Genomic DNA, 23,391 nt, shown 5'->3' with positions numbered 1-23,391 from the left:
TAAGTAATAATGAGATACTATCTCATAATAATAAAAAACTATCTTGTAAAAAATGAAATACTAAGTCATAATTATGAAATACTAAGTCATAATTATGAAATACTAAGTCATAATTATGACATACTAATATAATAATTGATATGGGATTACAAACAAATAAATAAATACACATTGGTGAAAATATTACCTCCTTGGCAGAGGAAAATGTACATCAGCGCAAATGTGACACTAAAAACACTGTTTATATAGACTTTTATTTGACTCTTTCTCTTTTTTTTTTTTTTTTTTTTTTTAAATCAAAAGAAGACGTAATCCCGATAAAATAAAGGATAAATTATGGTTTATTTTTTCCTGTTTAGCTGTGCTGGATGTTGGATCCTTTCCACAATATTTAAAGTAAAAGTAAGGTACACCCTGTACATGTTGGCTGACTGAGAACTGAGTGACATGGCTGGATGATGATGATGATGATGATGATGATGATGATGATGATGATGATGATGATGATGATGATGATGATGATGATGATGATGATGATGATGATGATGATGATGATGATATTAGCTTTTTGGCATCTGTTTAAGAACTCATCCGATAAAAAAAAAATCTGAAAGTTTTTTTTCTTGAAAATCTCCTGTTAAATAATAATTGAAAAGAAGAAGAAAAAAAAATCAGGCAAATGTATTCATAAAATTTAGACACTTTTTTTTTTAAATTTTAAGTTCTATAAATAAATTAAATAAATTTATAAATTATATGGGGTCTTGTATATTAAACCCTAAATTAAATCCAAACAATAAATATAATCACGCGCCATTGTCCTTATCTTAATGATGTGTGTGTGTGTGTGGGGGGGGGGGGGGGGGGGGGGGGGGGGGGGGGGGGGGGGGGGGGGGGGGGGGGGGGGGGGGGGGGGGGGGGGGGGGGGGGGGGGGGGGGGGGGGGGGGGGGGGGGGGGGGGGGGGGGGGGGGGGGTGGGGGGGGGGGGGGGGGGGGGGGGGGGGGTGGGGGGGGGGGGGGGGGGGGGGGGGGGGGGGGGGGGGGGGGGGGGGGGGGGGGGGGGGGGGGTGGGGGGGGTGGGGGGTTTGTGTGATGTGTTGGGGTTCCTTGTGGATTGTTTGCGTGGGGTATTTTTTAATTGGTGTAATGATGTAAAGCAACTTTGAATTATATTTTAAATATCAAAAGTGCTCTTATAAATGAAGTTGATTTGATAATATATATAATATAATATAATATAATATAATATAAATATAATACTATAATATAATATAATATAATATAATAAACAAGTTCAACCCCCCCAAAAGTGACACATTTTATGTTTGTTTGAAACGCAATAACGCTTGGACAGAACACACGCTTGACTGGTTGAGATAGTTTGAAGCTCTTGTAAAGCCAGAGTTCCTCCAGTAGGAAGTCAAACAGCTGGTTGGCAGACCTGGACCGACCCGTTTTAAGACCCGCTCCTGGACCCTGCGCAGCGGGTATTCACCAAACCTGTGCGTGGGTTTTCGTGCGCAGCCAGCGGAGGCCTTAAAGATACCTCCGTGAAACCAGTGCAACTTGGAGAGCGAAGCTGGGCAGAGATCAGCGCAGGACCAGCAGCCATGACAAGGGCAGAGTACCCAATAGTCCTGCGTGTGAAGGTACCGTGGTGTCTGTTTGTCGGTGTTTGATTTAAAAACGGCCCTCTTGGGACAGAAGATTACCGCTCTGGCCGGTGCCTTCGTCAGCTAGCATGCTAACCAGTTAGCCTGTGTGAGCCCCAGCAGGAGCAGCCGCTTGTTTGGGATTAGAAGAGTTGCTCAGCAGCGGTCGCCGTTCAAACTGAAACCGGATGTTTTGAGTCAAATCATGGCATTGTTTTGACGTAATATTCACGAATGTTTTTTTATTTAATTTTTTTATCATTACCATTAGTTACATAATCCGGCGTCGCACTGTACGTCGTTACATGTTAGCTATAAGCGTTTACTACAGAGCTATTTACACGTATTCATATTGAGTTATACGATCAATTAATACGCAACACACCTCCACACACTCACGTATTTGTTCAATTTGTTTGTCAGGTTTGTGATTGTGTGTATGACATGGTTTGTTGGTAGATTATAGCAGTTACTACAACGGTTTTCTCGAGGGCCCAGGTGAGCTCGGTCGGTGCTAACTCGGTTAGCTTCATTTAGTCACGTTACACCCCAGTTTAAAGAAAGAAGGAACACGTTTGTGTGAATTAAAAATTAATATTTCAATCACGTTTCGTAGAAAATCGACGTAAATCAGTGATTTGATAACGGTTTTTAACCATATTTGTGCTAGATCGTGCTTCACACACAGCCGAGGAGGATCCGGTGTTGTAGGTCTAATGGATTCTGTGTTACATGGTAACCAATTTCCGGGTGCGACCGTGTTTGTCAAAAACTCCCACAAGTTATTATTGTAATAGGTGACACCTTACTCACATTAATCATTTTGACTACTGGATAAATTATAAAGAAAATCACAATATTGTATGAAGAAATGATAATCCCCAAAGCATCCCTCCACATATAAGGTGTTTTGTAACATATTTGTTAAGCTTATGTAGAAAAGGTTCGGAAAACGTACCCGTAGTCCCTAGGGCTATTAATCCGTTTCTGTATCAATAGACACTTCCTATTTGTATTGTACTGTAACTTAAATAAATGTATGAAATGAAAAAGAACAACCCAGAGAAAATATGTACATCAGTTTTCGATATTTAATTTGAATTTGAAGTCATTGTTTAGGTACACAAGAACAAGCGGGTCAGGAAATTTACTGTACATACAGAAAGTTACATATGTCATATTGAACAATACCGATATCAATTTGATTCAATATTGGCAGGAATCATACATACTTTTATTACTTATTTTGTTATGTGGAATGTTAGAAAAGGACTGCTTGTATTGAAGATTTTAGATGCAGGCTAATATAATGCAATCAGATTTTTTTTTCTGATATCTGACCGATTTCCAATATCGATATTGGATCGGTACACACCTATGTCACATACTCTTATCTCTATATCTGCTTAAACTACATGATGCCATTATTGAGTATAATGACTCCCAGACATCCCACTGATAGACATTTTCAGCATGTTTGCCATATTCTGCTGAGCGAGTCTGGGATATGTGGTTATCTAACCACAAAGAATGCCACTCCATCTACAAGGTAAACAGTCTCCATAGACATAATGGCTGTGAAGATGCATCTGTGGCTTTACTGGGAGACTTTATGCTTCTGAAACAGACTTCTGGTCATGTAAACTGCTTGTTAATAGTAATAGTCTAAAAATATTTTTAACTTGATATTTATTCTCAATAAGAAGATCTGTGATGAACTAACAACATGTCCATAGTGTCTCAGTTATCTTATCTTATCTCTCTCATCGTGTGATAAACATATTTCATAACTAAAATTGCCATAGTTGCTGCTCAAAAACTCCTGTATGAAGGAGACTGTTTTCTTGGCTCTCACATTGCTTCACAGTGGGACATGATGTTATCTGCTGGCCTCATGTCTACAGTTAGCTCTCTCTCTCTGTGTGTGTGTGTGTGTGTGGTGACCTTGCAGGAGTGGAGACTTACTGGTTAATCATTGTTCCTGATGTTGACTTTGAAACAATGCCTGCTTCAGATCACCTCATGATTATTTTATTACAACCCTACAAACATGAACTAACAGGTTTAATGGGGCCAGTTGAGTCTACTTTTAGTACACAGGGTGTTCATTCTGGAGCACTAAATTGTTATTTCACAAGAAGATTTTTAATGAAACAACAAAAGTAAAACAAAAACTATGTATTTCTATTTCACTTCCTCTTAGTTTTATGGCAATGGTTCCCAAAGTGTGAAGCAGGCAATTTATGGTCCTTTTACTTCCTGTTTTGTTTTTATAAAAAATATGAATTGGATGCTGTGTAAAGTCAGAGTATGTTGCAGTTGTTTTTTTTTTTTTAACAACACATTTTAAATAACATTTTATAAAAATAAAAAATAGGTCCAGGCTTACATATGTGTCCAAAAAACAACAACAAAAACCCTTGTTTTGAAGAAATACTTTTTTTTTTAAATAAGCTTGTTTGATTATATTGTAGTGTTAATATATGCGTGGTAGTATTTTTTGGTTTTTATAAAATATTATTTTTTAAGATGAGTTCTGTTTCTGACACCGGCTGATGGCCTCACCGACGCAGCCGAAGTCAGGCACCAGTTTAACACGGAAGCCAACATACCAGTAACACAGGCCTTGTCCGCCGAACCAGCTAGCCTGGTGGTTATGGTTGCGTTTCTGAAGACATTTGCCTACGACGTCAATCGGAGTTTGTAAAAAAAAAATATGGCTTTAATCGACCCAGGTGGGAAAACTAACGTAAACTGCACAGTGAGTCGCTAAATGGGGATTAGTTCTTCTTCATTCATCTGAGGAGAAAGAACCGTACGGACTGTGTGCTGCTAGTAGTTAGCTGTTAGCTTTCATTACCGTACATTTGTCAAGCAGGCATTTGTTGTTTTTACTTTACAAAATATGGTCATCTTTTTTAATCCATAAATGGCTTTATTTTAAGTGTGAACTCACAATTATATATTTTACGGCGTTTTTTTAATGCACATTTAGCAAATTGTGTAAGTATAAAACCCATTTTCATTTATCCATAGATAGTATGGTGTTTGGTGGAGTCACGCTTGGTTTATTTTTTACTAGTGGTTGTGATGTGCGTGTTTTTGGTCAATTAATGCATCTAAAAGGTGTATAAGGATCTTCCTTCGATTTTTGTCCTTTATTTATTTACTTTCTATACTGAGTCTATTCCATATACCTTTACACGCAATAGTAATGACTACAAACAAAACATTTATCTTAAATAAATACAAGGGTAAGCACTTTATTTATTCCAAAAGTTGTTTAAAGTTTTATTTATTTATTTTTTTTAATTTTATTATTTTTTTAAAACATGCTAATCTAAAAGTATTGCCTAATCTGTGAGAAATGAGATCCTCAATGTTGTAAATATGTGAAGTTACTTAATAACAAGAGAGAAAACAAAGCTCCACTTCCTGTAATGTAGGACAGTAGAGCCATTGGGAGGAAAATGCCAAACATACTAGAGATCAAGTTTATATTATTGGGAATTATGACATTCAAGTTTTCAGAGCAAATAGTATATAATATTAGCGTGGTCTATGTAATGGCCTGATTATTATTTTTTTTAATGAACTTAAAGTGTGTCAAACAATGTGTCTTCCAGGAACTAATTTGGCATATACGTCATTTATTGCGCGTCTTATGACTACATAAGATAGATTTTATTATGATCTGTCACAATGAGAAACGTGATGTTGCTGTGTGATGATTTATGTCCTGTAGCGTACTTGGCAGATGAATGTGTGCAGACTATTGTGATGAACAATGGAAGATCTAGTCACAGGTTGACTATTAGTGCTGAGTCATTTTTTACTGCCAGCTCACTCTCATACTTAAATTACAGTTCTGATTTGGCATTGATTCATTGATCATATTAACATCTTAAAAACAGGCAAGTTGCTAGATTTAGTGTAAAGATCTTTATCCTTTCAAGAGTGTCAAGTGCCCACTACAATGTATACTACTTATAAGGATCTGGTTAACCTAAAAATGACCAGATAATATGTATGTATTTAATACTGTATTCGCACTTTGTTAATGTATTCTTTGATCTTGTGTTTGTTTTGCTACGCATCTTTTGCCACTTTGCCAGGCCGTGACAAAATGGTTCTCAATGATTTACCTGGTTAAATAAAGGGTTAGAAGTAGCAATTGTGGTCATTTTTTGTGTCACCCTTGGAGGCATTTTTTTTTTTTTTTCCTGATCCACCTTCAGCAATACAATTAAAATCAAAGAGTATTTACCAAAATAGCTTCTCATTTAATAATATAGATCTATTGTAATTAATGTTAAATTAAATTCAAAGAAATCAAAAACGATATTTTATCTGTAAGCTGGTAATTGTTAAATTGGGTGTATCCTATCATTTGGTTTGGGGCGCTTAATTGAGATCAAATGAAAATGCTCAGTTTATCGCTCAAAAACCTCAGGAAAGTAGTCCGGTGAGTGAAGTGGGTGTGGTTTTGGCTAAAGATGGAGGGTGTAGGACAATTTCAACAGTGTACTTTATAACCTATTCTACTTCAGAATTGACAGCTTTAACTGTAAGACTACAACATTTTACAAGGAAACATACAAATATGCTCAATAAATAAAATGTAGACTAAACCCAATACAAGGTATTGTTAATTTGATCATTCAGTCTTCTACTTATTGTTGGGCTAGCTGTGGGTGGGACTGTATCCAAATTCTTCCAGTGTTCTGCTTCACATTGATGCAGATGGTACGAGATGAGACATCACGGCAGTTATTGATCCACATAAGTGCCTTTCCGATTGAAAGAGTAGCTGCTCATTGCTAGTGCCTACATTACCTGCTTTCATTGACATCAGGGAGATGGAGGAGAGTCGGAGCTGAGCTGTCTGATTGTGGTCATTTGTGAAGAGCTGCACAGACTACCAAACTACACAACAAACAAAAGTCTGAATTTGTCACTGTGACTGATGTCAAGTGTTACTTACAGTAAAAAAAAAAAAAAACTGGTTTTCTTCCACTATATCCAATACTAGTCGTTATTTTTTATTATTATCTTTATTTTGGGATCTTCACATCTGCAGATACAGTTCAAATTCTGAACTCTAACCACTAGTTAACAATTAAAACAGCCTTTAAAATCAACTGTAAATCTCCATGTTGGTTCGCTTTCAAGATGGCTTTGATTGAATATTTCATAAGTCAGGAGCCATCTCTGGAATATTCCTGTTTCTATTGATTGGTGTATTGAACTTGTGCGGTGCCTGTCTGCATTATGATCATGTTTCAGCTCCAGTAGGGAAAAAACAAAAACACAGTAGGCATAATTTGATACACAAGTAAAACATTTTTATTTATTTTTTAGCCTTTGTTGTTGTCAATAACATTTTTCAATTATAATTACCATTATCAATGTTCAGTTACAATTCAAATATGATTATGGTGACCACCATTTTTTCCCAATTAAATTAAATTAAATTCCAATTATTATTTCCCCCCTGAAAGTCAATTACAATTGCGTTCACTTAGCGGTGTCCCAATCCGATATTGATATCGGTTCGTTATCTGGCAGAAAATGAATATTGGATTTTATCGTACTGTATCTAAAATCTTCAATATTTATTATATTTATTCATTGTAGAATACTGTAGATATTATGTTGAAGGATAAAATGTATGTAACCAATTGGTTAATAATAAATGGGTCAGTTTTTTCTCATACCTACTGTTGTTGGCTATTATTCTATGTTCGAGTAACATCACTTGTTCAAGTGCCTTTTCTAACATTCCACACTACAAAATAAGTAATAAAAGTATGTATGATTCGTGCTGATATCGCATTGGATCGATATCGGTATCGGCAAATCTTCAAAGCTGCAATATCGGTACTGTATCGAACGTGAAAAATTTTACCTTTCTTTATATAGGGCTTTAAAACATCCCACAGACAACCAAAGTAAGTGCTTCACTAATGATCTCGTGTCATTTGAATTGTGGTGTACCGTGTATGCTTGTTATTCATAGGCCTGTTGTGATTAGTGTGTGTGTGTGTATTAGGGCTGGGTATCGCCAGGTACCTCGTAATACGAACGATACTATCATGATATTTTTGCCCACGATAACTATATTATTACGATACAGTGATTCTGAGATAATCGACATATCGTGGGGAAATTTCATTCACGATACATTACGATGTCTGTCACTGAAGAAATTCACAATTTATTGACTGCACTGAATTTATTTAACAGGAATTACAAAACATTGTCAATCAATTTCACATGAATGACTGCCAGGTAAAACGCAGTGTATACTGCACAGTGGCTCTTTAACACACACTGACCACAACTAGTCTAATGTTCATGTGCCATGTTTAAGTTTTTGTTTCACCAAAAATATTGTTAATGATGTTTGTGCAAATGAACTCAAAATTATTAAAAATTAAGGGCCCTATTCTCCCGTCTTCACTTAAGCACTTTTTTTACGCGCCTGCAGTTACGTGCCTCTCTCCTACGCATATTCTCCGCTCCAGTTTCCTGACACACCCGCGTGTAAATCTACCAAAAGCGCGTAGTCTGTGAATGAGGGCGGTCTGAATAAAGGAGGTGGACTAGGCCATGATGTCATTATTTTTGGGGCTGTCTAGAAATTATGGAACATGGAGTTTTCCTAATGCTTGTAAATGTCATTGAAATCCGTGAAAATGATAAAGCGCACTTTTAATTTGAAACGTTGATAAAACAATGTAACAGGTTGATTTGATAGGATTATTGCAGTGTGAGGATTGGACACAAAGCCTGATTTTATTAACTTCTTACATTCCTGCATTCAGAAATAATCAGATTCAGCACGCATCATCATCTGTCATCAAAGGTTCACTTATTTACTCTTGTACTGGATCAAACTGTGGCTTTACGTTATACACAGTGTTAAATAGTTGAGCATCAGTCTGGCGTCTGTCAGAGTTTCATTGTAACGAGCTGCAGCAGCCGAGGCGCACACATTTGGCACAGCTAAACAGCTCCGATGCTGCTCCTCACCCCCTCCTGAAAAATGAGTGGACAACACGGGTAAAATATAAATAAATGTAACACATTTTGTCCCATCTAGAACTGGTAAATGTGAACATATTAGAAAGCTGATGGTCTATCCTTTGGCATGCTTGTGTGACTCCCCCCCCACCCCGTTACAGCGTGGCAGTGTCACTTTGGATAGATTATTTCCGGGAGTCTCTTCTTCTGCAATATTATGAGTGCGTGTGGCTTAAAATGTGATTAAGTCCATATATCTAGTGCAATACAATGTTTCACCTTATCGGGGCACTGGACTTATTCTAGGTTCAGAAGCGTGTAAAGATCATGTGTAAAGTTCAACTTAAACCTGCACTGCAGACTGCACATATGTTTCAGTGCTAATACTAATCTCAATTTGTTCTTTGTAAACTTGAAAACCTGAGAACATTTAACTTTAACTACTTAACTTATGAAAAAGAGAGAAATTCGGCAGAGTTGATCGATAACGTACTGCAAGACGAAATATCGCGATATTGTATCAATATTTTGGCACACCTCTAGTGTGTATGGTGTCATTTTAGCATCTTTATGTTTACATTTTAGTGCATTGAATATAATAACTTCTGTAAAAGCCCAACTGGGGACAGGAGTTGGAATTTAACAATACCGTAGCTATAAACTCTTTGTACTAAACATCAGTTACGTTCACACTATTGTTACTTAAATTATCTAAACTCAATTACAATGGCAACTGTTTTTTTTCTGATTACAATTCTAATTAAATCACAATTGTAATTAATTATCAATTATGTGGTTACAATTATAATTGACCCCATCCCCGATTGTAACAAAGTATTTGTGTTTGGAGAGTCTCATTTTGGCCTTTAACAATTCATCATTCACAACGTATGGCATGTTGATCTGCTCATTTAATTGTCCACAAATGCTTCGGAAGGTATTTCAGTTTTAGCTCTGTAACTTTGTTAAAGTTAAAAAACCCAGAGAAACAAAACAAAACGTCATTATCAACACATTGATTCCTCTCTGTTTTTGTTTATTCCAGATAACCTGCTGACGTCGGACGAATCCGTCACCTGTCTCGTTTTGTCCTGCTGCTTTGATCCTGAGTTGCCTGCCGTGCTGTGGCACTGCAATATGGAGAGCGTCCGATGTGTCACTGAAGGCTAAGGAGAAGGAATGAGGCTCTCCAGGAGACGTTTACAAGTGGCCTTGTGAACACAGCTGGGTTGTGGAGTGCTTTTTTTTAATGAACTGTATGTGCATCTGTGGGCACATCCTATTGTTGCCTGCCTTTTTGTCAGGCAGGATCATGCTTTTCTGACACCAGGGCTGGATAAAAAAAACACTACAAAGAAACCCAGCTGGTACATAAGGAACACAACGAAAAGACAAGGAACAAGCTGTCTCACACACTCGGGTCACTTCAGCAGCAGTTTCTGCTCATTTAAGAAGTCTTCTGGCCCAGTGCACATTTTAGCAGCAACACCTTTCCTCTGTCTATTGAGATCTGTCTCCCTCCCCCTCCCTGAAGTGTCCTCCGTCCTTGATATTGGAGTTTCTATGGTTTGCATGGCTGGAGAATAACCGTGGAGAGGCCAGGGTATCATAAGCTTATGGATTTTGACAAGAGAGGGGGCAAGGGAGAGACAGAGGAAGGGAAAAAGATGTCCAAGACGGCAGGCAGCAGGACTGGACATGGGGGCAGGAGTTCTGGGACCAATTCTGGAGTTCTAATGGTTGGCCCAAACTTCCGTGTGGGTAAAAAAATTGGCTGTGGGAACTTTGGAGAGCTACGGCTGGGAAAAAATCTCTACACTAATGAATATGTGGCCATCAAATTGGTAAGTACCCAAGATTTCTTAAAGTCACATCACTGTGCCAAAGGTTAACCATGTGTTGAGATCACAGAGGTTTAATGTACAACTAATGCTATGAAGATGAACCTTGTAACCTCTCAACCTGCAAGTATTGTCTAATCACAAGATTTTTCATAGGAGATGATGAAAGCTGTTTTACGGCAATTTGTTAAAACTATTTGCATTTCTTCTAAGGATTCAAAAAAAAAAAAAACTTAACATGGAGCATTAAGAAGAAATTTTGGAGCAAAATTTAAAATGTATTACTTGGACCTTTTAGATCCACCAATGCAAGAGATAAAATAATATCTTTTGAACTACTCTAAATCCGGATTTCCATAATATAGATTTATTCTAGGGGTGTCCAGATCCAACTTTTTCAATTCCGATACAATGCGATATCGTGGCATTGTTTAATAGCCCATAACAATTCGGCCTGATACGATATCAGCATGGATCATACATACTTTAGTGTGGAATGTTAGAAAAAGCTTGATCAGTTGTACAACACGGAACAATAGTCGGGAACAGTTGGTATGAGAAAAATTGACCCATTTATTATTAACCAATATGTTACATACATTTTAACTAGGGGTGTGTATTATCTTGCGATACGATTCATATCCCGATACATTGGTCATGATACAATATAATATATCCCGATATTAAAGTATGAGGCGATTATTGCGAATTTTTTTTTTTTTTTTTTTAATATATGACTTAAGAAACAACTAAACTGTAAATGTGTAAACCTTCATGAGAACATTATGTATGAAATATATTTTAATGGCATATTTTACACTCAATACATTGGCTTTAATATGTCATGTGCCAAAATAAAAAAATAACATACAATCTGCCTGTGGCTTTTAAACCAACGTTGACTTTAGTGCAAGTTAACTGAGGTATATGCCTAGAACAACAAATAAATGCAGAAAGTTAGTACTTTCTTTTTAGATTTTTTTGAAAAAACACAAGCTGGTCAACGTGCAAAAAATTGATATGGGTGCATTTTGAATTGATCCGAGAATGGCGCGACGTAATATCGCAATATATCGCAGAATCGATTTTTTTTCAACACCCCTAATTTTAACCTTAAACATAAGATTATTCCACAATTGGGAAAGAAAAATAAAATAGAACACTCTAAATAAATAAAATATTGGCGGTTTTAAATGCAGAATATAATCCAGTACTCTTTTATTAATTCATTTTGTTGTTAATGAACTGATATCAATATTGGATTGGAACACCCTACATTTAGTGGATGAATAATTAAGCTTTATGTATGATGATGCATCATTTGATGCATAGCTATACAGATTTTTTTCCCCACAGAAAATGTTTTACGTTTGTCACAAATTTCTGCTTTCTGTAGTCATTCGTAGAGTCTGCACATTTTAGTTGGTCTGAGATAAAAAGCCACAACACGACTGGGACACTGCTGAGACTGCACGCTATCAACAGTTGATTGTTTGACCTCAGAAAGACACAGGAAGTAAACATAGAAACTATCTCAGCCTCTTTTCCCATCGCTCGTTCTTATTTCCAGTTAATGAGTCAGATACAGTATGTTCCACTTGTAAATAGTGGCTACTGCATATGTTCATTAACCATATCTGAATAGAATGTTTTCTCCCAACACACACCTCTTTACAGTGAATCTAAATCTATGTTATTAATGATTTGTTAACATCTTTTTAATCTGCTTTTTTTAATGGCAAAGGACTCTTGGAGAGCTGCTTGCCAGACCAGCCAAGAAGCTTTCAAAGCCATTAGTCTGCCTTCTCCGTGACTTTAGCCACCGTAGCTTTTCTACTTGTTGTGCATTGATCTTTGTGTGGTTTAACAGAAGTATGATCTAAATGAGTGTGTAGTTAAATGCTCTGAACAGAATTAAGGGTGCCCTGCGTCATCGCCGCCACCACAACAGACACTCTGGCCCACATGCGTTCATCTATCCAAATTTCTGTCTCCAAGGAAAGCTTCATTGAGCATTTTAGGACGTTCTCCTCACCACACTGAAGGCAGAGGTTAGCAAATGGCTGTAATTGTAGCTCTCCTCTCGCCTGAAATCTTTAATTGCTTGCTGTCTCTGCCCCTTTCCCCTTGAACCCTCCCATCTGTTTGGGTATTTTTATCCCATTGGTGTCCAGCTATATCTGGATCTGGCAATAAGACCATAACACTGCAACATGAATATTGTGGCCCACCAGACCATGTATTTATCTGTATGTATAAATGGGAGAAGAGGAAGTGTGCTAAAGGTGTCATCAAGCCTGACAACACCCACTTAATAACTAGCCAGATCGTGAGAACTCCAGATGACAAGGGATTCATTTTAGATTGTATATTTCACATGTAATTTTTTATTATTTTTGCTTGGAAATGTCTTTATGGTGCTAAATTTTATTGTTATTATTTTTTTCATGGTAGATTTTTAGATAATTTAGTTTTCTTAGTTTTCCATAGTTACTCAATGCTGGGTGAACTACTGCCATGTTGGTTTTCCAAGTTAACTCTTACACAGTTGGTCTGTCCACATGTTTCTGCTCTCGGGTGGTAGATGTGGTGGGCGTGTTATCCATAGAATGTTACAGCCTGTTGGGGGGGGTGCGCTTCTGTTTCCTTACAGCAGGCTGTTGTTGAGCTCTTCTTACACACTACAAGTTACACTCCTGTTATCTCCGACCCCTACTAACACAGGCCCCTGTTGAGCTCCTTCCTCTGTTCTGTTGCTTGTTATTTAGAGGTAGCTTAGCTATAAGTATAAAATCTAGCAGTTAAGCTGCAGCACAGTTTTTCAATGTTTGATTGTAGAGTTATTAAAAATAAAATCAGGTCTGTACATTTAACTTATTACAGTATTATTTTGGTATATACATGGCTGCAAAACATTAGTATTTTAACATGTGCATTAAATGTGGTCAAATTATGCAAAACACAATCCAACTGTTCGTTTGAGCTCATTATAAATGCTATGATAATGGCACTTGTACCACATGTTTTCATTGATTGTAATCATGTTGTTTTTAAGCTCTGAAGAAGTGTCTCAACTTTTACTTTTTTCTCAGGCTGAACATGAGATATTCCCATCCTTAAAGAAATTAAGCTATACTTAATTAGGTAGAAATCGTAATCGGATTGGTTTGACCTAGTTAACTCCTTTAAAGGGATAGCATTTAAATGTGATTACCAGTACTTAGGCTTCAGCTGTGATCTTTTATCTGTTTGTGTTCTGTGATTTTGGGACATTTAGTTGGACCTCAAACAAAGGTGAATGCCACTGCAGTGTCACCCTGCTCCATACTGACACACGCAAATGACAGCATTGTTTGATCGGTTGGGCATTGGACAACATCTTCTGCCAAGCGTGCAAAGGAGAACTGCTGCAAATGTTGCAGCAAAAGCGGAATGGGGAAACTAGTGCACGCTGAAAGGTTGTCTTTGTTGGCAGGCCATGACGCTACACAGTGGTTCAGTCTCTGGTTCAGCTCGATGATTTCTCACACTGACAAACGTCTGTGTGAAGGAGGCGGGAGGTATAGATGTTGCTGTAAGTACACTGCTGGCTCTGCTCCGGAGAGGAGAATCCCAGTGTCTTAAAGAAACAGCAGTGAACTTGGAAATCTTAATGTGGTTTGGCAAATTGACTGCAGCCAATGCATCAACTGCATTTAGGACTCATACACATTTTTATCCAAGGGTTACACCAACATTGTGGTTTGCTCTCTGAGGGCAAAGTATTAGTTTAGCACTGAATATATGTTACCGATTACCAGAGTGATGGGGGTTCAGGTTAATAACAGAAGTGGTTCCAAACCAAACCATTATCTTTTAACCAAGCCCCAGACTCTGAAAGCAGGTTTCAATGGTAGAACTTTAACTTTTGTGGTTTTGTATAACTTAAAATGTTGTTTCTTTCCAGAATGGGAGAGTCTTTGCATTCAAAAATGTCATATTACTAGTAGGGATGCATCGAAATGAAAATTTGTGGCCGAAGCCGAATAAAATATAAACGCTTGGCCAAATATCGAATGCGGTTAAGTTTTTTAATAGTGCATAAATAGCCTAGAATACATTTTAGACATGTTTTTTAAAGAAAGTAAATGTTTATTGAATTTTCTGACATTTTTAAATATTCCAGTAGCCTTTGCTTTTCAAAAAAGCACAACAAAGTTTTTCATTTATATTAGCCCTTCAAATAAAACAAAACATGCATTCCCCACCCAAAAAACTAAAGTGCATTAAAGGGGAGGTATGATGAAAAAAATCACTTTATAATGGTTTTGCTACAATGATATACATCCCTTTAGGCTCATTCAGAGGGACAAAGTTGAAAAAGTTCTGTTTCCTCCCTCGTTATTCCACATTTTGTAAAGTCAGCTCCAAACGCCTCCTAGAATGTGAGCTCCTCCCTCTCCAACTATCTAACAGCTAAAACAAACACTGCGGTTTGTTATAGAATATATATTATACTTTATTGCCATATATGTAAATGCAGACTGGACGCCCAAACGGCACTACTTTTTCTGCTGCCGATTGTGTTGGGAGTCACGGCCATTATTTACACACATCAGCTGTTAGCACTCCGTGCTAATGCTACGCCAGTCTATGCACTGAGACCCGACATTGTTTGTAAACTGAGGAGGAAACAATGGAGATGTTTACAGATTTGTGGCTCACAGCGCTAACAACGGACTCAGTTGTGGAATTGGACGACTTTCAACTTTTACGTGGCGACGGACGACGGAGAGCGGAAAGGAGAGAGTCTGGCTGTGTTTGTGCGCGGAAAGGAAGAGCTGCTGCTGGTTCTGCAGCAACGCACACACTTTTTCTACTCAAAATCACTGCACGTTGTTTATTGCGTCATTGCGTCACACGCTACTATTCGACCTTGCTTTTAACTCACTAAACCAAAGGCCGAATGTGGCTTTTTTTGTTGGAATATTCGGTTACCGAATATTCGGTGCATCCCTGATTACTAATAGGTTTTACATCATAAAAGGCCAGGATTTAGTGGGACACTCAACTTCTCCTGGTTCTAGCAGAGGTTATTGTAATTATTTTTTATTAAATTAGGATTGACACTTTTTGTTTGAGTTGAAACTGCATGAGCATAAGGTGTTGTCATTTTTCCATAAAGATTTGTTTTTGAGGCAAAAACTTACAACATGGTGGTTGGTTTAAAATGGCAAGTATTAGAAGACAAATGGCCTCTAACTCTAGTATTACAAGTGATTATTTGGTTGCTGGGAAGCGCTTAAATGTTGATGTCTATGTATAAATGGGTTGATTGACTATCCTATTTGCCTAGCACTGGAAAGTACTACTTGAATGTTGGTGTTGGCACTTATTGTACAGTGCTGCGACCCTCAAGAGAACAGAGACCTAGTGTGCAATGTACAGCAGCTATGCACACGCAGAGCAGTGTTTAATACTGACAGGGCTTCTTGATAACCCTCCACCTGCAATTACTCACAGTATTTGATTTTTTTTATGGCAAAGAAATGACTGACTATTGCCTGGTATTATGGTATTATTACAATGTAAAATCTGGAACAAACTTATGTTCAGTCTGCAGGAAACAGTTGTTACTTCCGTCGACTAAAAGTGATCCTGGCCCCCTGTTTCTGTCTGCATTGTGCAGAAATGACTATTTTTTGACAGTACTGTACAATGTTTTGTTTGTTATATAGAAATACCTTAAGTTTACAGTAATGTTGCATTACTATTGTCTTTGCACTTTCTTTTTCAGGGGAAAATAAGTAGAAAACGGTACGGTAAAAGCTTTTATATGTATTTAATTATACTTGTGTGTTTTAAGTTAGGTGATCCGTACGTTAGTTACACAGCTTATCAAATCGCAATATTGTTTACCATAATCGCAATCGCAAAAATTTCCCGACATCGTGCAGCACTAGATTGCAGGCTGTTTTAAAAAAAAAATGTAAAAGAAAATCATATTGCGTCGTCCATGATTGTCATCAGCAGAGTAATAAGATTAATTCCATAGATCTTGTCTGTTACAAGTGTGGCTGATACAACTTGAAAAAAGTAGACTATTCCATTAAATATGTATTTTATATTTACTATATAGGGATGCACCGAAATGAAAATTCTTGGCCGAAACTGAAAATGACAAAACCAAGGCGAAAACTGAAATAAATTATGATGCATTTTAAGTCCCATTTCTGCATATGATTGAGTACTAACCTAACTAAAATTAAAACATTGCAATTGTATACATTAATATGAATGCTTCAAAGAATAAATCAAATAAAAATGACTCTTTATTTAGCACTGACATTTAAACAATGCACAACATAAAATAGAATGTTTATCTTGACTCATACATTAAGTGGGCTCATATCAGTCATATGATAATTATCACAGTACGTCTCCCAAAACTCATATGGTCTCTCACAACTGTTTTGTTTCTCAGTTAACGTATGATCATTTTTAGCAACAAACAAAAACAAACTGGTTAAACTTGATACTATACCAGTACAATTCTTCTACCTTACTAGTTTGCTTTTCTAATGTCAAATTACACTACTTTGACCATTCTCCATGACCTTGTTAATTATCTTCTTACATCTCTTTTTTTTCCATTTCTGGAACCAAGCGGCACACCGTCAGCTAACTTGCAACTTGTTAGCATAATGAAACACAGATGTATTTCTCAGGAATAATTGCAGTCCTAAAATCTGAGTGAGCAAGAAAATACAAGCATTCATTCTATGTTGGGTTTCAGCTTCACTCCTGTTTTTATCCAGTTGTAATGAAGTTGTTACATATCAGGCCAACATTTATAAGATGTTGTGTTTGAGTGGTGGGCAGATAAAGCGATTTATGTTCTGTTTTGGTTGAGTCACTCTTGTACAGGCAGAGAGTGAATGTGGTGCGTTCCACGAGAAAAGCCGCTCGCAACGCTGGTCGGTCGTGACAAAAGGAATATTAAAAAGAAATGCCTCATTTGTACAGCACATTTGAAAAGGGTTCTAAAAGGTGCTATCCAGATCTATCTGCCTCTCACTGATGCATGACAAGCAGATCCTGTTGCAGTCCAACTCAGCAGTTTGGACCACGAGGCAGCTGTCAGAGCACCGTGAAGGCACAAATGCTCCATCAGCATCTTTGGTGGGAATTAAAGTGACATTTTCAAAATTTACTTTCTTCCCTTGGTGGCTTTGGCTTTCTGAATTACATAATGAGACTAAATAAATTTAATTTTTAAGACTGTCGGCAGTAACTGAAAGCCTACCTTTTAACAAATTTACTAATAAATTAATGGACGGCTTCAATGTGGATGGTGTAAGACAGGATTTTTGTGTGCATAAGGTAGGACTGGGACGATAATCATTAAATCTATTAATTGCTCATGCAATGAAAAGGGACTCGATACATTTTTTAGCCTCGAGGGAATATGCATGTTTTTCCCTCGTTTTAAAATGGCCTTCGTGTAAACAAAGTAGGGCTGGGCAATATATTGATATTCAAGACATATTGAGTGTTCATAAATTACATTATTGCCTACATTGATATACTTGTTTTTCAGAACAGCATAAAAAGCACAGTTAGACCCAGACCTTCCACCAAACAAGCTACACTACAGAATCACTCACACGTGCTGTCCTTATAGGAGGAAATGCCAAAAGTGTCACATACTTTACAGCCATTTGTTAATATAAAAAAAATGACCATGTGTGGTATTTTGCATCAGCAAATTAGATGCAGAATTGTCTTTCTGGTCATACATAATTTAAATTATGGAGAATCATATCGTTTATCGCCATTTGAGAAGAAATATTGAGATATGAGTTTTGGTTCATGTCGCCCAGCTCTGAAACAAAGCTACAAATAGTTGATGTCAATTGGCCAGCAGTCCACTGCTTTGTTGTAAGATTTTCAAAAAGGAACAACAAGGAAATATAATGATGACATTGTGTGAATGGGGTTACAAATCTTAACTGGATTGGCAGTCGAACCTGCAAGTTTGTTTGTCGAGACTTGATAAGCCATTTCATTTATTCGTCTTTAGTCTATAAAACTTTGAGCGTTTCTTTTTTAACTAAGACGGGGTCTGTTTTATTGATTTTGGTTGTAATTTTTTTTCTAGTGATATTCATTTTCTACAAAGGCCGAGTCCATTTTATGTGTTTGTTTTTCTGTTTGTTTTATTCAGGATATTTAAAAGTTCTTGACCAATTACAAAAAAATACACATTAGAAATAGGTTCATTGCATTTTAAATAGTGCATCATTTTTAAATATTTTGACATTGGAGGTTAATTTGGTCTAAAAAAAAATGTTGGGAATAATATAGTTTGTGGCAATAATTTGTGGGACAATATGTTGTTGCAGCAAAATTTGTTATTGTCCCAGGCCTAACATAAGGTTTGTTTGGCTTGTGAAAGCTTGAAAAACACTGGAGTTGATACTGATTTACTTTTTTGCTGTATTTCTTTGCATTTTCTAAATCGCTACAAGTAGTTTCCTGTGCTTTACAATAATTTTTGTGACCAACAGAACTTTGTTTACAGCAGTTAATTATGTAGTTAACCAGAGAAATTGTACCTTGACCAAAATCAAATGATAGTAATTTGAAAACATCTAAAAGCCACTTTGACTTGGTTCAGGTCTGTTTTTGAGAGGTTGTATTTTTAGAAAATTTGCATTGCGCCTGAAGGTAGTTGGATTTATTTTCATCTTGTTCTACCAGTTTTGAAGAATCCAAATATTTTGTTATTGTACATGCTGAATAGTAGTGAAGGCTGCTCCAATTTTCTTCATAGCCCTGCGTATTACACACCTCTTAACAAGTGAAGTGAGAGACGGAAGCTTCTTCTCAGCAGATTGATTCAGATTTCAAATGTCTGGTACTGTGTACTGGACATGCTTACAGACACTGACAGTCTGTCAGAACTGCAAGGAAGACTGATGCGATGGTTAACTTTTTTTTTTTTAATTATTATTTTTTTAACCAGTTTGGATTGGCCACTTATTTTGACATAATGGTACAGATAGAATAACACTGTACTTTCATACAGCCTTTATTCATTTTGGGTTTAAAGTTATGTTTTTTGACCCTACATATTAGGTGAGCAACTCGGTGACTGCTCCTTATCATTACCTTCAGCTTCATTTGAATTCCATTCGTTTTCAAGGAAAATCAAATAAAATCAGAGGCCCTAAGAAAAAATCCATAATTTCTTCGAAGGCCAAAATGGACTGTTTATGTGCCCTAGTGCCTCTTCCTCCAGGAGTTTCAAGAGTTTTTGTCTCAGTCTGCTGATGGCTCTCTCTGGGTGTGTTAAATCTGGGCTGAAACAGGAGAGTGTTGGACATCACCCAGCTGCTGCTTTCCAACACCACCTCCCAACCACAAGTCCCTGTGATCACAAAGCCTCTGAAAGAGGCTCTTTGGCCATCCACATTAGTTTTGAACATCGATCAGTCAGTGTCACCGAAGGGTTTCTACAAGTAGACAGATGATGTTGACATATGACTTACCGCTGCCCATGAATCGCACTGTTGGTCGCCTATTGTGAAATAGTTCATGGGTCAGGCAAAGGTTGGCGTCTATTCTTGGTATTATGCATAGTGCAGTATTCATTCCTCCAAAGTTGGCACACATAAGCATGCATGTGCACACTCTAAATGTCTCACCAGCTTCTCGGATGAATAATAAAACCCTCAGATGTTTGTTTATATGAAACGTTACATCGTTCATGCAGCTGTCTGATACGGTTTCAGATTGGTTTGGAAATGCACTATCCAGTTAGTCGGGGTCAAAGGGCAGTTTCTTGTTTCCATCTTAGCTGTAGGACTTCATACTAAGTTTGATGTTAAAACCACCTTCATAATGCGAGTGAGGAGAGGAACAGTTGCTAAAGTTGTGAGAATGGCTGGAAATTGTGAGTTTCCAGTGTTGTTCAGGTGTGTCAAACTCAATCAGCGAGGGGCTCAGAAACCAGAACTGAACTCTGATGTTTAACTTTCAGAACATAACACAGCCTACAAATTAGAAAAAGAAGAAACATTTACAGGATCAGCTTTCTGTTTCATTCGTTTTGCATTCGTTGATGTAAAGTTTTGACTGTGCGGCACTATGCTTTAATCATGTATTATCTGCTGTCAAGCGTTAATGTATGTCCTTTGTTTACCATTGCTTTTTCTTTTTATATGATTAGATGTATAATTTCGAGCATGCTTTATCCCACTCCCTTGTTGGCTGTCAGTCCATCCAGTCACCAAGGTCATCAAGTCACTGATTTCCAACAGCTGATTTTTTTCCTTTTTTTTTCCCCCTCCGCTGTATTAAAAATCAGATTTAGCCCAGATGACATCAGATGCAGAGTTGGTTAATCCCAGGAAGAGATGTTGTGCTGATGGCCTCGCTCAGTACACAGAAGTCTTTGGAGTGTGCTGTAGGTTAAAATGTAGTAACCAGCACCTAATCCCTGGTGATATAATCACATATTTTCCAGGCTTCGAGTGTTTTACTCCTTGAAATGGCATGTAACATTTCATCCCCCACCACCCGGCCTGTTGTAGTGACAGGATTTGACCATCGTGTTTGATAGCTGTCAATGTTTGTCAACTAATCTGTAAGCATTTTATCAGTGCAGATTAACCTTTTATTATTTTATTATTTCACCTGCACATTTGGTATTGTAATTTAAAGTTGACTAATATCAGGCAGGTTGGAGGAATAATACTAAAACATAACATTAGTTCACATTTTTGTCCATTTTATTTACATGTATTTCAAAGCCTGTATAACCTGTTGAGGACAAACACTTCAAATCAAAATTGCTAAGTTGACATTGTCTGTGTTAGACTTATGTTTACAGTTAAATCTTATTGTCATAGGCATTTATGAGAAGGACTGTCATAATAAGCCCCCTTTTTTTAACCTTTTCTATTCATTAGAATAAGATAAACATAATTAACTTGTTATCTAAAGTAAAGCCCGACTGAGATGGGAATTTTAGGGCCGATATTGGGGATTTTAGAAAGCCGATAATTATGTATCTATACTATCTGCCATTTATACCATATATATATATATATATATATGTCAATCTATGAAATAAGAACAGAACGCAGGACATATTCTGTAAAATACGTTTCAAGAAAAGCTAAACGCCACTAAATAAATGTAAGGTACTTTAATTAGTGACACTGTCAACATAAGGACTGTAAAGCCACTGATGAATCAAGCAAACTTGTGTAACCTGTATTTTGAGTAGTGTAGATTAATTTGTGGCAGCTAAAATCGCCCTGATTATTTAGAGTACAATAGCTTTACGGATCTCGCAATTTACTGTCATTACAACTCAGATAAAGTGCAAGAAAAAAACAGACAATAGAAGGCAACACACAGAATACCCAAGAGACACCTGAAAAATATTGCAATGGAGATAAAATAAACAATACAATAATAGAGGCTATATACGAATTGAAATATGAATAGAAAAAATGATCGAAAAAGTATAAAGGATATTATTTAGGGTTTTGTTCACTGAATTTTCATGGTGCACTAAGACTAATACCACTGATGAGCTGGGGAATTGGGTTTTTACATGTTTCAGTCACCATTGATTATTTGTTTCATAATATTGTGTGAAATTTTCTTTCTAAAATTCTCAAATTGGACTGAGTGGCAGTGGAAGGAAACCACCTTATCCAAACATTAGTTTTCAGTAAAAATGCCTGGAATTCTGGTGTACAGAAGCACAATGTTTCTATCATCCACTGCGGTTTATACCCTTGGCCGACCTGTTTGATGTCTGTTGCTCAGTAAACCAGTAGTTTCTTTCTTTTTCAGGACATTCCAAATTGTTGTATTGGCTATGCCCAATGTTTGTGTAATAGTTCTGATCGATTTTTTCTTTTCTCTCAGCTTCAAACTGGTTTGCTTTTCTCCCAAAGAGGGCTCACAGGACTTCATGTTTGCTAAACATCAAATATAGTTTTCACTGGTAAAACCCAAAGCCAGAAACAAGAACTATCTAATGTTCAATTAATGTGTAATCAATCTAAAAGGCAACACGTGAGCAACTAGAAACATTAATCAGTCACATGTTCCAATACTTTTGCTCACTTGAAAAGTGGGTGGGTGCAAACAAAAGGTGCTCTGTCCTGAGTTGTTTAACACATCTAGATGTAAATACCATGAAATAAAAGCTGGAATTCTGAACCTTTGTCTCGTATTCATGTATTGATCTGAAACCCAAATGTCTTCAGTATACAACAAAAACAAAGGAATTGACCTTGCCGTTCCAATACTTTTGGAGGGGACTGTATACTGTATCAGTGTAAGGAACAGCTGAGGTGGAGAGGTTACTTTAGCAGCAGGTCAGACAGGGAAGAGCTCTTCTGGCCTGTGGGTCAGCTGCCCTGGACACAGGCCAGATCCAAATTCAGCTCCACTACATCATACCACTCAGAGTAGAGCCACAACTTCTTCTATTGGAGAAATGCCAGATAGATTTCTAGGTGTTATTAAAGTAAAATCAATTCATCCCACAGATGTGACTTACTTTTCAAGAATTGGCTTTTGATAAACAGTTGGAATTCTCAGGATTATTGTTTTTGTGAAGGATACCCCTATCATGCACATGTAAATATCACAGGAAACATGCCACTTTATGTGCAGAAGCTGAGTAAAAAAAAATCCTCCTCATCTGCTGAGATGTTACATCAGACATGTGTAGCTTGACCCTGGTTATTTACGCAGCCATAGCTTAGCCCATCTGCTGGGAATGGAGATGACTCTTAAGTACATAAAGCTGCCATAAGCTTCTTGTTTTCTATTGTAAGCTCTTTTTAAAGGGTCTCTTGGTT

At 37.2% G+C, this 23,391-nt stretch overlaps 1 protein-coding gene across 11 annotated transcripts in view; it reads left to right on the top strand.

Moving 5' to 3' along the window:
• The first annotated feature begins 1,492 nt into the window (after positions 1-1,492).
• Positions 1,493-23,391, top strand: part of csnk1g2b (casein kinase 1, gamma 2b) — a 46,855-nt gene continuing 24,956 nt past the window's right edge. For 9 of the 11 annotated variants that reach the window (XM_028445644.1, XM_028445641.1, XM_028445639.1 and 6 more), the window contains exons 1-2: positions 1,493-1,649; positions 9,724-10,522. In XM_028445644.1, the coding sequence (XP_028301445.1) occupies positions 10,295-10,522 (228 nt within the window). In that variant the 5' untranslated portion in view covers positions 1,493-1,649; positions 9,724-10,294. Of the gene's footprint in view, positions 1,650-4,255; positions 4,414-9,723; positions 10,523-23,391 lie in introns of those variants that run through there. The other 2 variants (XM_028445638.1, XM_028445637.1) reach the window with 2 other exon arrangements.

This window comes from Gouania willdenowi, chromosome 4, assembly GCF_900634775.1.
Source record: "Gouania willdenowi chromosome 4, fGouWil2.1, whole genome shotgun sequence".
In the NCBI taxonomy this organism is placed as follows: domain Eukaryota; kingdom Metazoa; phylum Chordata; class Actinopteri; order Blenniiformes; family Gobiesocidae; genus Gouania; species Gouania willdenowi.
Note: the sequence above shows the minus strand (reverse complement) of the source record. Positions and strands in the feature narration are given on the sequence as shown.